This window comes from Ranitomeya imitator, chromosome 2 (assembly GCF_032444005.1).
Source record: "Ranitomeya imitator isolate aRanImi1 chromosome 2, aRanImi1.pri, whole genome shotgun sequence".
Lineage (NCBI taxonomy): Eukaryota > Metazoa > Chordata > Amphibia > Anura > Dendrobatidae > Ranitomeya > Ranitomeya imitator.
The window spans coordinates 840,146,204-840,164,144 of NC_091283.1; the positions used below are offsets into that span (position 1 = coordinate 840,146,204).

Sequence of the window (17,941 nt, forward strand, 5' to 3'; positions counted from 1 at the left end):
GCACAAAAGCAATAATGTATTGGGCTCATAGTCTCTGGTCAGGTCACCTCAATGTCTGGTGTCAGTAGGTGCCACCACCAGGACCTGCAGCTGTAAACTCCCATAGAAGTGAACGGAGAGAGTTTCCATGGTCAGAAACCTCTCTGTTATCAGCGGTGCCACACAGGACCCCCCGACTGTACCATGGTGGGATCCGCATCTATCAGACATTGATGCCGTAGGATGAGGATGCTACAATATTCTGCCAATCTAATATGTGGGGCTGTGCCATCAGATGGGCATTAGGGGACGCTACTCACCTGGGCCGGGGATGGCCGATATTGGGGATTTACTGTCTTTATGGCACAGTTCATACTCGCAAAAATGGACATCACAGAGGATCAGTCGGCACTTCGGACCCTCCAATATGTCAGACGGGGCATCTGCTAACAATGACTTACTGCACCTGCCGGAGAGTGACTGGCAGCCATTGCTATCATCAGGGAGAATGAATGGAGATTTGTGACGCTGTCAGTAAATTTACTTAATGCCGCTGTCAGATCTGTGATTGCTAATCAAAAGCTGAACCAGCGAAAAAGAAAAAGTCACCGCAGTGAACATTTATAAAACTCAGAAAAGCATGGTGCATCAGGGTATTAAAGGATGAACGGCAGAGACCCCGCAGTGAGCAGCAGAGACCCCTACAGTGCTCCGATTAACACAGCCAAGCACACAAAGCGCTCAGTGCAAGAACATGAGCACGAGATGAATTATTCATTCAACAGTAGGTGGCGCTGCCTCGCTCCGAATAAAAGCCTCAGTGCGGAATATGGTGAGATCTGAGGGAGAGGCACAACTTATACCATAACAACACCGGAGGTGCCCGGGTTATACCAGCTGTACATATATAATTATATACAGGAGATGCCCAGGTTATACCAGCTGTACACATATAATTATATACAGGGGATGGCCAGGTTATACCAGCTGTACATATATAATTATATACAGGAGATGCCCAGGTTATAGCAGCTGTACATATACAATTATATACAGGAGATGCCCAGGTTATACCAGCTGTACATATATAATTATATACAGAAGATGCCCAGGTGATATCAGCTGTACATATATAATTATATACAGGAGATGCCCAGGTTATACCAGCTGTACATATATAATTATATACAGGAGATGCCCAGGTTATACCAGCTGTACACATATAATTATATACAGGGGATGGCCAGGTTATACCAGCTGTACATATATAATTATATACAGGAGATGCCCAGGTTATAGCAGCTGTACATATACAATTATATACAGGAGATGCCCAGGTTATACCAGCTGTACATATATAATTATATACAGGAGATACCCGGGTTATACCAGCTGCACATATATAATTATATACAGGAGATGCCCAGGTTATACCAGCTGTACATATATAATTATATACAGGAGATGCCCAGGTTATACCGGCTGTACATATATAATTATATACAGGAGATGCCCAGGTGATATCAGCTGTACATATATCATTATATACAGGAAATGCCCAGGTTATACCAGCTGTACATATATAATTATATACAGGAGATGCCCAGGTGATATCAGCTGTACATATATCATTATATACAGGAAATGCCCAGGTTATACCAGCTGTACATATATAATTATATACAGGAGATGCCCAGGTTATACCAGCTGTATATATATATAATTATATACAGGAGATGCCCAGGTTATACCAGCTGTACATATATAATTATATACAGGAGATGCCCAGGTTATAGCAGCTGTACATATACAATTATATACAGGAGATACCCAGGTTATACCAGCTGTACATATATAATTATATACAGGAGATACCCAGGTTATACCAGCTGTACATATACAATTATATACAGGAGATGCCCAGGTTATACCAGCTGTACATATATAATTATATACAGGAAATGCCCAGGTTATACCAGCTGTACATATATAATTATATACAGGAGATGCCAAGGTTATACCAGCTGTACATATATCATTATATACAGGAAATGCCCAGGTTATACCGGCTGTACATATATAATTATATACAGGAGATGCCCAGGTTATACCAGCTGTACATATATAATTATATACAGGAGATGCCAAGGTTATACCAGCTGTACATATATAATTATATACAGGAAATGCCCAGGTTATACCAGCTGTACATATATAATTATATACAGGAGATGCCCAGGTTATACCAGCTGTACATATATAATTATATACAGGAAATGCCCAGGTTACACCAGCTGTACATATAGAATTATATACAGGAGATGCCAAAGTTATACCAGCTGTACATATATAATTATATACAGGAGATGCCCAGGTTATACCAGCTGTACATATACAATTATATACAGGATATGCCAAGGTTATACCAGCTGTACATATATAATTATATACAGGAGATGCCCAGGTTATACCAGCTGTACATATACAATTATATACAGGAGATGCCCAGGTTATACCAGCTGTACATATATAATTATATACAGGAAATGCCCAGGTTATACCAGCTGTACATATATAATTATATACAGGAAATGCCCAGGTTATACCAGCTGTACATATATAATTATATACAGGAGATACCCAGGTTATACCAGCTGTACATATATAATTATATACAGGAGATGCCCAGGTTATACCAGCTGTACATATACAATTATATACAGGAGATGCCCAGGTTATACCAGCTGTACATATATAATTATATACAGGAGATACCCAGGTTATACCAGCTGTACATATATAATTATATACAGGAGATGCCCAGGTTATACCAGCTGTACATATATAATTATATACAGGAGATGCCCAGGTTATACCGGCTGTACATATATAATTATATACAGGAGATACCCAGGTTACATCAGCTGTACATATATAATTATATACAGGAGATACCCAGGTTATACCAGCTGTACATATATAATTATATACAGGAGATGCCCAGGTTATACCAGCTGTACATATATAATTATATACAGGAGATGCCCAGGTTATACCGGCTGTACATATATAATTATATACAGGAGATACCCAGGTTACACCAGCTGTACATATATAATTATATACAGGAGATACCCAGGTTATACCAGCTGTACATATATAATTATATACAGGAGATGCCCAGGTTATACCAGCTGTACATATATAATTATATACAGGAGATACCCAGGTTATACCAGCTGTACATAAATAATTATATACAGGAGATGCTCAGGTTATACCGGCTGTACATATATAATTATATACAGGAGATGCCTAGGTTATACCAGCTGTACATATACAATTATATACAGAAGATGCCCAGGTTATACCAGCTGTACATATATAATTATATACAGGAGATGCCCAGGTTATACCAGCTGTACATATACAATTATATACAGGAGATGCCCAGGTTATACCAGCTGTACATATATAATTATATACAGGAGATGCCCAGGTTATACCGGCTGTACATATATAATTATATACAGGAGATACACAGGTTATACCGGCTGTACGTATATAATTATATACAGGAGATGCCCAGGTTATACCGGCTGTACATATATAATTATATACAGGAGATGCCCAGGTTATACCAGCTGTACATATATAATTATATACAGGAGATTCCCAGGTTATACCAGCTGTACATATATAATTATATACAGGAGATGCCCAGGTTATACCAGCTGTACATATACAATTATATACAGGAGATGCCCAGGTTATACCAGCTGTACATATATAATTATATACAGGAGATGCCCAGGTTATACCAGCTGTACATATATAATTATACACAGGAGATACCCAGGTTATACCGGCTGTACATATATAATTATATACAGGAGATGCCCAGGTTATACCGGCTGTACATATATAATTATATACAGGAGGTGCCCGGATTATACCAGCTGTACATATATAATTATATACAGGAGATGAACAGGTTATACCAGCTGTACATATATAATTATATACATTAGATGCCCAGGTTATACCAGCTGTACATATCTAATTATATACAGGAGATGCCCGGGTTATACCAGCTGTACATATATAATTATATACAGGAGATACCCAGGTTATACCGGCTGTACGTATATAATTATATACAGGAGATGCCCAGGTTATACCGGCTGTACATATATAATTATATACAGGAGATGCCCAGGTTATACCAGCTGTACATATATAATTATATACAGGAGATTCCCAGGTTATACCAGCTGTACATATATAATTATATACAGGAGATGCCCAGGTTATACCAGCTGTACATATACAATTATATACAGGAGATGCCCAGGTTATACCAGCTGTACATATATAATTATATACAGGAGATGCCCAGGTTATACCAGCTGTACATATATAATTATACACATGAGATACCCAGGTTATACCGGCTGTACGTATATAATTATATACAGGAGATGCCCAGGTTATACCGGCTGTACATATATAATTATATACAAGAGGTGCCCGGATTATACCAGCTGTACATATATAATTATATACAGGAGATGAACAGGTTATACCAGCTGTACATATATAATAATATACATTAGATGCCCAGGTTATACCAGCTGTACATATCTAATTATATACAGGAGATGCCCGGGTTATACCAGCTGTACATATATAATTATATACAGGAGATACCCAGGTTATACCGGCTGTACGTATATAATTATATACAGGAGATGCCCAGGTTATACCGGCTGTACATATATAATTATATACAGGAGATGCCCAGGTTATACCAGCTGTACACATATAATTATATACAGGAGATGCCCGGGTTATACCGGCTGTACATATATAATTATATACAGGAGATGCCCAGGTTATACCAGCTGTACATATATAATTATATACAGGAGATACCCAGGTTATACCGGCTGCACGTATATAATTATATACAGGAGATGCCCAGGTTATACCGGCTGTACATATATAATTATATACAGGAGATGCCCAGGTTATACCAGCTGTACGTATATAATTATATACAGGAGATACCCAGGTTATACCAGCTGTACATATCTAATTATATACAGGAGATGCCCGGGTTATACCAGCTGTACATATATAATTATATACAGGAGATACCCAGGTTATACCGGCTGTACGTATATAACTATATATACAGGAGATGCCCAGGTTATACCGGCTGTACATATATAATTATATACAGGAGATGCCCAGGTTATACCAGCTGTACACATATAATTATATACAGGAGATGCCCGGGTTATACCGGCTGTACATATATAATTATATACAGGAGATGCCCAGGTTATACCAGCTGTACATATATAATTATATACAGGAGATACCCAGGTTATACCGGCTGTACGTATATAATTATATACAGGAGATGCCCAGGTTATACCGGCTGTACATATATAATTATATTCAGGAGATGCCCAGGTTATACCAGCTGTACACATATAATTATATACAGGAGATGTCCGGGTTATACCGGCTGTACATATACAATTATATACAGGAGATGCCCAGGTTATACCAGCTGTACATATATAATTATATACAGGAGATGCCCAGGTTATACCAGCTGTACATATATAATTATACACAGGAGATACCCAGGTTATACCGGCTGTACGTATATAATTATATACAGGAGATGCCCAGGTTATACCGGCTGTACATATATAATTATATACAGGAGGTGCCCGGATTATACCAGCTGTACATATATAATTATATACAGGAGATGAACAGGTTATACCAGCTGTACATATATAATTATATACATTAGATGCCCAGGTTATACCAGCTGTACATATCTAATTATATACAGGAGATGCCCGGGTTATACCAGCTGTACATATATAATTATATACAGGAGATACTCAGGTTATACCGGCTGTACGTATATAATTATATACAGGAGATGCCCAGGTTATACCGGCTGTACATATATAATTATATACAGGAGATGCCCAGGTTATACCAGCTGTACATATATAATTATATACAGGAGATGTCCAGGTTATACCAGCTGTACATATATAATTATATACAGGAGATGCCCAGGTTATACCAGCTGTACATATACAATTATATACAGGAGATGCCCAGGTTATACCAGCTGTACATATATAATTATATACAGGAGATGCCCAGGTTATACCAGCTGTACATATATAATTATACACAGGAGATACCCAGGTTATACCGGCTGTACGTATATAATTATATACAGGAGATGCCCAGGTTATACCGGCTGTACATATATAATTATATACAGGAGGTGCCCGGATTATACCAGCTGTACATATATAATTATATACAGGAGATGAACAGGTTATACCAGCTGTACATATATAATTATATACATTAGATGCCCAGGTTATACCAGCTGTACATATCTAATTATATACAGGAGATGCCCGGGTTATACCAGCTGTACATATATAATTATATACAGGAGATACCCAGGTTATACCGGCTGTACGTATATAATGATATACAGGAGATGCCCAGGTTATACCGGCTGTACATATATAATTATATACAGGAGATGTCCAGGTTATACCAGCTGTACACATATAATTATATACAGGAGATGCCCGGGTTATACCGGCTGTACATATATAATTATATACAGGAGATGCCCAGGTTATACCAGCTGTACATATATAATTATATACAGGAGATGCCCAGGTTATACCGGCTGTACATATACAGTGGGGCAAAAAAGTATTTAGTCAGTCAGCAATAGTGCAAGTTCCACCACTTAAAAAGATGAGAGGCGTCTGTAATTTACATCATAGGTAGACCTCAACTATGGGAGACAAACTGAGAAAAAAAAATCCAGAAAATCACATTGTGTTATTTTAACATTTTATTTGCATATTATGGTGGAAAATAAGTATTTGGTCAGAAACAAAATTTCATCTCAATACTTTGTAATATATCCTTTGTTGGCAATGACAGAGGTCAAACGTTTTCTGTAAGTCTTCACAAGGTTGCTACACACTGTTGTTGGTATGTTGGCCCATTCCTCCATGCAGATCTCCTCTAGAGCAGTGATGTTTTTGGCTTTTCGCTTGGCAACACGGACTTTCAACTCCCTCCAAAGGTTTTCTATAGGGTTGAGATCTGGAGACTGGCTAGGCCACTCCAGGACCTTGAAATGCTTCTTACGAAGCCACTCCTTCGTTGCCCTGGCGGTGTGCTTTGGATCATTGTCATGTTGAAAGACCCAGCCACGTTTCATCTTCAATGCCCTTGCTGATGGAAGGAGGTTTGCACTCAAAATCTCACGATACATGGCCCCATTCATTCTTTCATGTACCCGGATCAGTCGTCCTGGCCCCTTTGCAGAGAAACAGCCCCAAAGCATGATGTTTCCACCACCATGCTTTACAGTGGGTATGGTGTTTGATGGATGCAACTCAGTATTCTTTTTCCTCCAAACACGACAAGTTGTGTTTCTACCAAACAGTTCCAGTTTGGTTTCATCAGACCATAGGACATTCTCCCAAAACTCCTCTGGATCATCCAAATGCTCTCTAGCAAACTTCAGACGGGCCCGGACATGTACTGGCTTAAGCAGTGGGACACGTCTGGCACTGCAGGATCTGAGTCCATGGTGGCGTAGTGTGTTACTTATGGTAGGCCTTGTTACATTGGTCCCAGCTCTCTGCAGTTCATTCACTAGGTCCCCCCGCGTGGTTCTGGGATTTTTGCTCACCGTTCTTGTGATCATTCTGACCCCACGGGGTGGGATTTTGTGTGGAGCCGCAGATCGAGGGAGATTATCAGTGGTCTTGTATGTCTTCCATTTTCTAATTATTGCTCCCACTGTTGATTTCTTCACTCCAAGCTGGTTGGCTATTGCAGATTCAGTCTTCCCAGCCTGGTGCAGGGCTACAATTTTGTTTCTGGTGTCCTTTGACAGCTCTTTGGTCTTCACCATAGTGGAGTTTGGAGTCAGACTGTTTGAGGGTGTGCACAGGTGTCTTTTTATACTGATAACAAGTTTAAACAGGTGCCATTACTACAGGTAATGAGTGGAGGAAAGAGGAGACTCTTAAAGAAGAAGTTACAGGTCTGTGAGAGCCAGAAATCTTGATTGTTTGTTTCTGACCAAATACTTATTTTCCACCATAATATGCAAAAAAAATGATAAAAAAACAGACAATGTGATTTTCTGGATTTTTTTTTCTCAGTTTGTCTCCCATAGTTGAGGTCTACCTATGATGTAAATTACAGACGCCTCTCATCTTTTTAAGTGGTGGAACTTGCACTATTGCTGACTGACTAAATACTTTTTTGCCCCACTGTATAATTATATACAGGAGATGCCCAGGTTATACCAGCTGTACGTATATAATTATATACAGGAGATGCCCAGGTTATACCAGCTGTACATATCTAATTATATACAGGAGATACCCAGGTTATACCGGCTGCACATATATAATTATATACAGGAGATACCCGGGTTATACCGGCTGTACATATATAATTATATACAGGAGATGCCCAGGTTATACCAGCTGTACATATATAATTATATACAGGAGATACCCAGGTTATACCGGCTGCACGTATATAATTATATACAGGAGATGCCCAGGTTATACCGGCTGTACATATATAATTATATACAGGAGATGCCCAGGTTATACCAGCTGTACGTATATAATTATATACAGGAGATGCCCAGGTTATACCAGCTGTACATATCTAATTATATACAGGAGATGCCCGGGTTATACCAGCTGTACATATATAATTATATACAGGAGATGCCCGGGTTATACCGGCTGTACGTATATAATTATATACAGGAGATGCCCAGGTTATACCAGCTGTACATATATAATTATATACAGGAGATACCCAGGTTATACCGGCTGTACGTATATAATTATATACAGGAGATGCCCAGGTTATACCGGCTGTACATATATAATTATATTCAGGAGATGCCCAGGTTATACCAGCTGCACACATATAATTATATACAGGAGATGTCCGGGTTATACCGGCTGTACATATACAATTATATACAGGAGATGCCCAGGTTATACCAGCTGTACATATATAATTATATACAGGAGATGCCCAGGTTATACCAGCTGTACATATATAATTATACACAGGAGATACCCAGGTTATACCGGCTGTACGTATATAATTATATACAGGAGATGCCCAGGTTATACCGGCTGTACATATATAATTATATACAGGAGGTGCCCGGATTATACCAGCTGTACATATATAATTATATACAGGAGATGAACAGGTTATACCAGCTGTACATATATAATTATATACATTAGATGCCCAGGTTATACCAGCTGTACATATCTAATTATACACAGGAGATGCCCGGGTTATACCAGCTGTACATATATAATTATATACAGGAGATACCCAGGTTATACCGGCTGTACGTATATAATTATATACAGGAGATGCCCAGGTTATACCGGCTGTACATATATAATTATATACAGGAGATGCCCAGGTTATACCAGCTGTACATATATAATTATATACAGGAGATTCCCAGGTTATACCAGCTGTACATATATAATTATATACAGGAGATGCCCAGGTTATACCAGCTGTACATATACAATTATATACAGGAGATGCCCAGGTTATACCAGCTGTACATATATAATTATATACAGGAGATGCCCAGGTTATACCAGCTGTACATATATAATTATACACAGGAGATACCCAGGTTATACCGGCTGTACGTATATAATTATATACAGGAGATGCCCAGGTTATACCGGCTGTACATATATAATTATATACAGGAGGTGCCCGGATTATACCAGCTGTACATATATAATTATATACAGGAGATGAACGGGTTATACCAGCTGTACATATATAATTATATACATTAGATGCCCAGGTTATACCAGCTGTACATATCTAATTATATACAGGAGATGCCCGGGTTATACCAGCTGTACATATATAATTATATACAGGAGATACCCAGGTTATACCGGCTGTACGTATATAATTATATACAGGAGATGCCCAGGTTATACCGGCTGTACATATATAATTATATACAGGAGATGCCCAGGTTATACCAGCTGTACACATATAATTATATACAGGAGATGCCCGGGTTATACCGGCTGTACATATATAATTATATACAGAAGATGCCCAGGTTATACCAGCTGTACATATATAATTATATACAGGAGATACCCAGGTTATACCGGCTGCACTTATATAATTATATACAGGAGATGCCCAGTTTATACCGGCTGTACATATATAATTATATACAGGAGATGCCCAGGTTATACCAGCTGTACGTATATAATTATATACAGGAGATGCCCAGGTTATACCAGCTGTACATATCTAATTATATACAGGAGATGCCCGGGTTATACCAGCTGTACATACGGTATATAATTACATACTGGAGATGCCCGGGTTATACCAGCTGTACATATATAATTATATACAGGAGATGCCCAGGTTATACCTGCTGTACATATATAATTATATCCAGGAGATGCCCGGGTTATACCAGCTGTACATATATAATTATATACAGGAGATGCCCAGGTTATACCAGCTGTACATATATAATTATATACAGGAGATGCCCGGGTTATACCAGCTGTACATATATGATTATATACAGGAGATGCCCAGGTTATACTAGCTGTAAATATATATAATATAATTAATATAATATAATTTAATATAATTATATATTAATATAATTATACCAGCTGTACATATATAATTATATACAGGAGATGCCCAGGTTATACCAGCTGTACATATATAATTATATACAGGAGATGCCCAGGTTATGCCAGCTGTACATATATAATTACATACAGGAGATGCCCAGGTTATACCAGCTGTACATATATTATTATATACAGGAGATGCCCTGGTTATATCAGCTGTACACATATAATTATATACAGGAGATGCCCAGGTTCTGGAGCAGAACAATATTGTATCATACAATTATTAGGTTCTGTAGAAGGACGTAGATCTGGGGATTTATTATGATGGAATATAGGCTGAACTGGATGGACAAATGTCTTTTTTCGGCCTTACTAACTATGTTACTATGTTACTAGGTTATACCAGCTGTACATAAATAATTATATACAGGAGATGCCCAGGTTATACCAGCTGTACATATATTATTATATTCAGGAGATGCCCTGGTTATATCAGCTGTACATATATAATTATATACAGGAGATGCCCAGGTTATACCAGCTGCGCATATATTATTATATACAGGAGATGCCCAGGTTATACAGGCTGTACATATATAATTATATACAGGAGATGCCCAGGTTATACCAGCTGTACATACGGTATATAATTACATACTGGAGATGCCCGGGTTATACCAGCTGTACATATATAATTATATACAGGAGATGCCCAGGTTATACCAGCTGTACATATCTAATTATATACAGGAGATGCCCGGGTTATACCAGCTGTACATATATAATTATATACAGGAGATACCCAGGTTATACCGGCTGTACGTATATAATTATATACAGGAGATGCCCAGGTTATACCGGCTGTACATATATAATTATATACAGGAGATGCCCAGGTTATACCAGCTGTACACATATAATTATATACAGGAGATGCCCGGGTTATACCGGCTGTACATATATAATTATATACAGGAGATGCCCAGGTTATACCAGCTGTACATATATAATTATATACAGGAGATACCCAGGTTATACCGGCTGTACGTATATAATTATATACAGGAGATGCCCAGGTTATACCGGCTGTACATATATAATTATATTCAGGAGATGCCCAGGTTATACCAGCTGTACACATATAATTATATACAGGAGATGTCCGGGTTATACCGGCTGTACATATATAATTATATACCGGAGATGCCCAGGCTATACCAGCTGTACATATATAATTATAAACAGGAGATGCCCAGGTTATACCAGCTGTACATATATAATTATATACAGGAGATGCCCAGGTTATACCAGCTGTACATATATAATTATATACAGGAGATGCCCAGGTTATGCCAGCTGTACATATATAATTATATACAGGAGATGCCCAGGTTATACCAGCTGTACATATATTATTATATACAGGAGATGCCCTGGTTATATCAGCTGTACACATATAATTATATACAGGAGATGCCCAGGTTATACCAGCTGTACATAAATAATTATATACAGGAGATGCCCAGGTTATACCAGCTGTACATATATTATTATATACAGGAGATGCCCTGGTTATATCAGCTGTACATATATAATTATATACAGGAGATGCCCAGGTTATACCAGCTGCGCATATATTATTATATACAGGAGATGCCCAGGTTATACAGGCTGTACATATATAATTATATACAGGAGATGCCCAGGTTATACCAGCTGTACATACGGTATATAATTACATACTGGAGATGCCCGGGTTATACCAGCTGTACATATATAATTATATACAGGAGATGCCCAGGTTATACCGGCTGTACATATATAATTATATCCAGGAGATGCCCGGGTTATACCAGCTGTACATATATAATTATATACAGGAGATGCCCAGGTTATACCAGCTGTACATATATAATTATATACAGGAGATGCCCGGGTTATACCAGCTGTACATATATGATTATATACAGGAGATGCCCAGGTTATACTAGCTGTAAATATATAATTATATCCAGGAGATGCCCGGGTTATACCAGCTGTACATATATAATTATATACATGAGACGCCCAGGTTATACCGGCTGTACATAGATAATTATATACAGGAGATGCCCAGGTTATACCAGCTGTACATATATAATTATATACAGGAGATGTCCAGGTTATACCAGCTGTACATATATAATTATATACAGGAGATGCCCAGGTTATACCAGCTGTACATATATAATTATATACAGGAGATACCCAGGTTAAACCGGCTGTACATATATAATTATATACAGGAGATGCCCGGGTTATACCAGCTGTACATATATAATTATATACAGGAGATGCCCAGGTTATACCAGCTGTACATTTATAATTATATACATGAGACGCCCAGGTTATACCAGCTGTACATATATAATTATATACAGGAGATGCCCAGGTTATACCAGCTGTACATATATAATTATATACAGGAGATGCCCAGGTTATACCGGCTATACATATATAATTATATACAGGAGATGTCCAGGTTATACCAGCTGTACATATATAATTATATACAGGAGATGTCCAGGTTATACCAGCTGTACATATATAATTATATACAGGAGATGCCCAGGTTATACCGGCTGTACATATATAATTATATACAGGAGATGTCCAGGTTATACCAGCTGTACATATATAATTATATACAGGAGATGCCCGGGTTATACCAGCTGTACATATATAATTATATACAGGAGATGCCCAGGTTATACCAGCTGTACATATATAATTATATACATGAGACGCCCAGGTTATACCAGCTGTACATATATAATTATATACAGGAGATGCCCAGGTTATACCAGCTGTACATATATAATTATATACAGGAGATGCCCAGGTTATACCGGCTATACATATATAATTATATACAGGAGATGTCCAGGTTATACCAGCTGTACATATATAATTATATACAGGAGATGCCCAGGTTATACCAGCTGTACATATATAATTATATACAGGAGATGCCCAGGTTATACCGGCTATACATATATAATTATATACAGGAGATGTCCAGGTTATACCAGCTGTACATATATAATTATATACAGGAGATGTCCAGGTTATACCAGCTGTACATATATAATTATATACAGGAGATGCCCAGGTTATACCAGCTGTACATATATAATTATATACAGGAGATGCCCAGGTTATACCAGCTGTACATATATAATTATATACAGAAGATGCCCAGGTTATACCAGCTGAACATATATAATTATATACAGGAGATACCCAGGTTATACCAGCTGTACATATATAATTATATACAGGAGATGCCCAGGTTATACCAGCTGTACATATATAATTATATACAGGAGATGCCCAGGTTATACCAGCTGTACATTTATAATTATATACAGGAGATGCCCAGGTTATACCAGCTGTACATATATAATTATATACAGGATATACCCAGGTTATACTGGCTGTACATATATAATTATATACAGGAGATGCCCAGGTTATACCGGCTGTACATATATAATTATATACAGGAGATACCCAGGTTATAGCAGCTGTACATATATAATTATATACAGGAGATACCCAGGTTATACCGGCTGTACATACATAATTATATACAGGAGATACCCAGGTTATACCAGCTGTAGTAGACCAGCCTAGGTTATTCCAGCATGCTCTATTTCACTACATACCTCCAGATCGTTACCTTACAGCAGGGGTGAGGATCCTCAGGTCCATGGGCTGTGTACGTCCCTTACTGGCCTTTTTCCAGGGACCGTGGTACTTGAGCCGGTGGCTGTATTTTGGTGGCCGCCGGCCCATTAGTCTCCTCTTGCTCTATGACTATTGTGCTCGGAGACTCGTGTAATGAAACCTTTTGGTCCTGACACCAGGTCCAGTGTCAGGACTTTGTGGGTGGAATTATGGTGCCGTCTGTACGGCGTCTGCAGGACGGGAGAAATATCCAAATGGCCTTTGGGAGGACATCGCTTCCCCCCCCCTGTCTTACAGTGTATCCACGCGTCATATCATCACTATGTAATATTCCAAACACTCGTGTCCTGTAATATGAAAGCACTCCTCACCCCCTATAACTTGTACCCTTGTCCTCGTTAGTGTAATGATCTCTTCTCTTAACTTTTTGGACCACTTCTGGAAAACCTAAGACTGAGTCCACGTCCCCTGAGGCTTAGGCTGAGATTCCTGACTATCCACTATCACATGGACAGCAGGTCATAACAGCCAGAGGGGCTTCACTAGGCGCTAAGACCCTGGTGATGAAGAATCCTGAGACAGCTGGATTCAGACAAGTGGCATTTTGTGCTCAGGTCACCACTGCTTGTATTCGCCATGTTCGGCTTCGTATACGGTTCTTGTTTGATTGGTTTGTTGCAAACAGCAGAACATTTCTACATTTTGCAAACAACAGCGAATTTAGAATGGAGTCAGTACTTCTGATTGCTCCCGTCCATCACTGAGCACTTACCTGTTATATGCAGATAAAGCACAGAACTCTCCGAGCCCAGGTGGTTGTCTACTTGCACCAGGACTCTGAAGATGCCCACGCTCTGATAGATATGCTTCACCCCGTCTTCTGTGGCACTGAGGTTGGCATAGGAAGCCGCTATGCCATCACCAAAGTCTACCTGGATGTTAGTTCTCTGGATGTCTCCCTAAAAACAGAGAAAGGATTAAGAAAGAAGACAAGAGGCGACGGTGGTCTTCTCAAAGAGAATGCAATCCGCAATTTTTGTGCACATGTTGCGTTTTTTTTCCACGAAAAAAACGCATGCGGATTTCCTGCAGAAAAAGTCTGGTTTTCTTCAGGAAATTTCTGCAAAGAATCCGGACGTGTGCACATAGCCTTAATGTTGATCTCTTACACATGTTTTTCAGCAAGAATTATTTTTTTCCTCTTGGGAGCATCAACTTATAGGCGCTGGCACTTGATGAGATTTGCTGCTATTTTTTGGTATTCCCATCCACTATATTAACTGTGGACCTTTTGCTTTACACCGGTGTAATTCAACCATCCACTTTGTCCTTTAATGTGATTTCTGCAATTTTTTTTGTGTTAAAAATATATTTTGTGAACAAACTTTTGACATTTTTTTATCTGGGAAAATGTTTACTCTTTTTTCTTCTTTGCGTATTTACTTTCGAAAATTGTTGGATTAAATTTTCACGCACCATGTGACTTCGCCTACAGTGAGCAGAGCACCTCATTTACATGTGGACAAAAGAAAGTTTTTATGGTAAATCTCTATTTCTGGCCACTTTCCATTACTCCTACCCTTCTTCTTTATTTCTGGCACCCCCCTATGACTCCCACCCCTCTTCTTTATTTCTGGCCACTTAACTGTGACACCCATCCCTCTTGTTTCCAGCCACGCACCTATGACTCCCATCCCTCTTCTTTGTTTCCGTCCATCCCCTATGACTCCCATCCCTCTTCTTTATTTCCGTCCATCCCCTATGACTCCCACCCCTCTTCTTTATTTCCGTCCATCCCCTATGACTCCCACCCCTCTTCTTTATTTCTGTCCATCCCCTATGACTCCCACCCCTCTTCTTTATTTCCGTCCATCCCCTATGACTCCCATCCCTCTTCTTTAATTCCGTCCATCCCCTATGACTCCCACCCCTCTTCTTTATTTCTGTCCATCCCCTATGACTCCCATCCCTCTTCTTTATTTCCGTCCATCCCCTATGACTCCCATCCCTCTTCTTTAATTCTGTCCATCCCCTATGACTCCCATCCCTCTTCTTTATTTCTGTCCATCCCCTATGACTCCCATCCCTCTTCTTTATTTCTGTCCATCCCCTATGATTCCCATGCCTCTTCTTTATTTCCGCCCATCCCCTATCACTCCCACCCCTCTTCTTTATTTCCGTCCATCCCCTATGACTCCCATCCCTCTTCTTTGTTTCCGTCCATCCCCTATGACTCCCATCCCTCTTCTTTATTTCCGTCCATCCCCTATGACTCCCACCCCTCTTCTTTATTTCCGTCCATCCCCTATGACTCCCACCCCTCTTCTTTATTTCTGTCCATCCCCTATGACTCCCATCCCTGTTCTTTATTTCGGTCCATCCCCTATGACTCCCATCCCTCTTCTTTGTTTCCGTCCATCCCCTATGACTCCCATCCCTCTTCTTTATTTCCGTCCATCCCCTATGACTCCCACCCCTCTTCTTTATTTCCGTCCATCCCCTATGACTCCCACCCCTCTTCTTTATTTCTGTCCATCCCCTATGACTCCCACGCCTCTTCTTTATTTCCGCCCATCCCCTATGACCCCACCCCTCTTCTTTATTTCCGTCCATCCCCTATGACTCCCACCCCTCTTCTTTATTTCCGTCCATCCCCTATGACTCCCACCCCTCTTCTTTATTTCTGTCCATCCCCTATGACTCCCATCCCTCTTCTTTATTTCCGTCCATCCCCTATGACTCCCATCCCTCTTCTTTAATTCCGTCCATCCCCTATGACTCCCATCCCTCTTCTTTGTTTCCGTCCATCCCCTATGACTCCCATCCCTCTTCTTTATTTCTGTCCATCCCCTATGACTCCCATGCCTCTTCTTTATTTCCGCCCATCCCCTATGACTCCCACCCCTCTTCTTTATTTCCGTCCATCCCCTATGACTCCCACCCCTCTTCTTTATTTCTGTCCATCCCCTATGACTCCCACCCCTCTTCTTTATTTCCGTCCATCCCCTATGACTCCCACCCCTCTTCTTTGTTTCCGTCCATCCCCTATGACTCCCACCCCTCTTCTTTATTTCTGTCCATCCCCTATGACTCCCATCCCTCTTCTTTATTTCCGTCCATCCCCTATGACTCCCATCCCTCTTCTTTGTTTCCGTCCATCCCCTATGACTCCCACCCCTCTTCTTTATTTCCGTCCATCCCCTATGACTCCCACCCCTCTTCTTTATTTCCGTCCATCCCCTATGACTCCCACCCCTCTTCTTTATTTACATCCATCCCCTATGACTCCCATCCCTCTTCTTTATTTCCGTCCATCCCCTATGACTCCCATCCCTCTTCTTTAATTCCGTCCATCCCCTATGACTCCCATCCCTCTTCTTTGTTTCCGTCCATCCCCTATGACTCCCATCCCTCTTCTTTATTTCTGTCCATCCCCTATGACTCCCACG

General features: G+C 39.6%; 1 protein-coding gene across 4 annotated transcripts in view; it reads right to left on the bottom strand.

The window, feature by feature from the left end:
• The window catches only part of SORCS1 (sortilin related VPS10 domain containing receptor 1), an 810,676-nt gene that overhangs the window by 86,149 nt on the left and 706,586 nt on the right, over window positions 1-17,941 (bottom strand). For all 4 annotated transcript variants that reach the window (XM_069754250.1, XM_069754247.1, XM_069754248.1 and 1 more), the window contains exon 19: window positions 15,265-15,451. In XM_069754250.1, coding sequence (XP_069610351.1) covers window positions 15,265-15,451 — 187 coding nt within the window. The remainder of the gene's footprint in view (window positions 1-15,264; window positions 15,452-17,941) is intronic.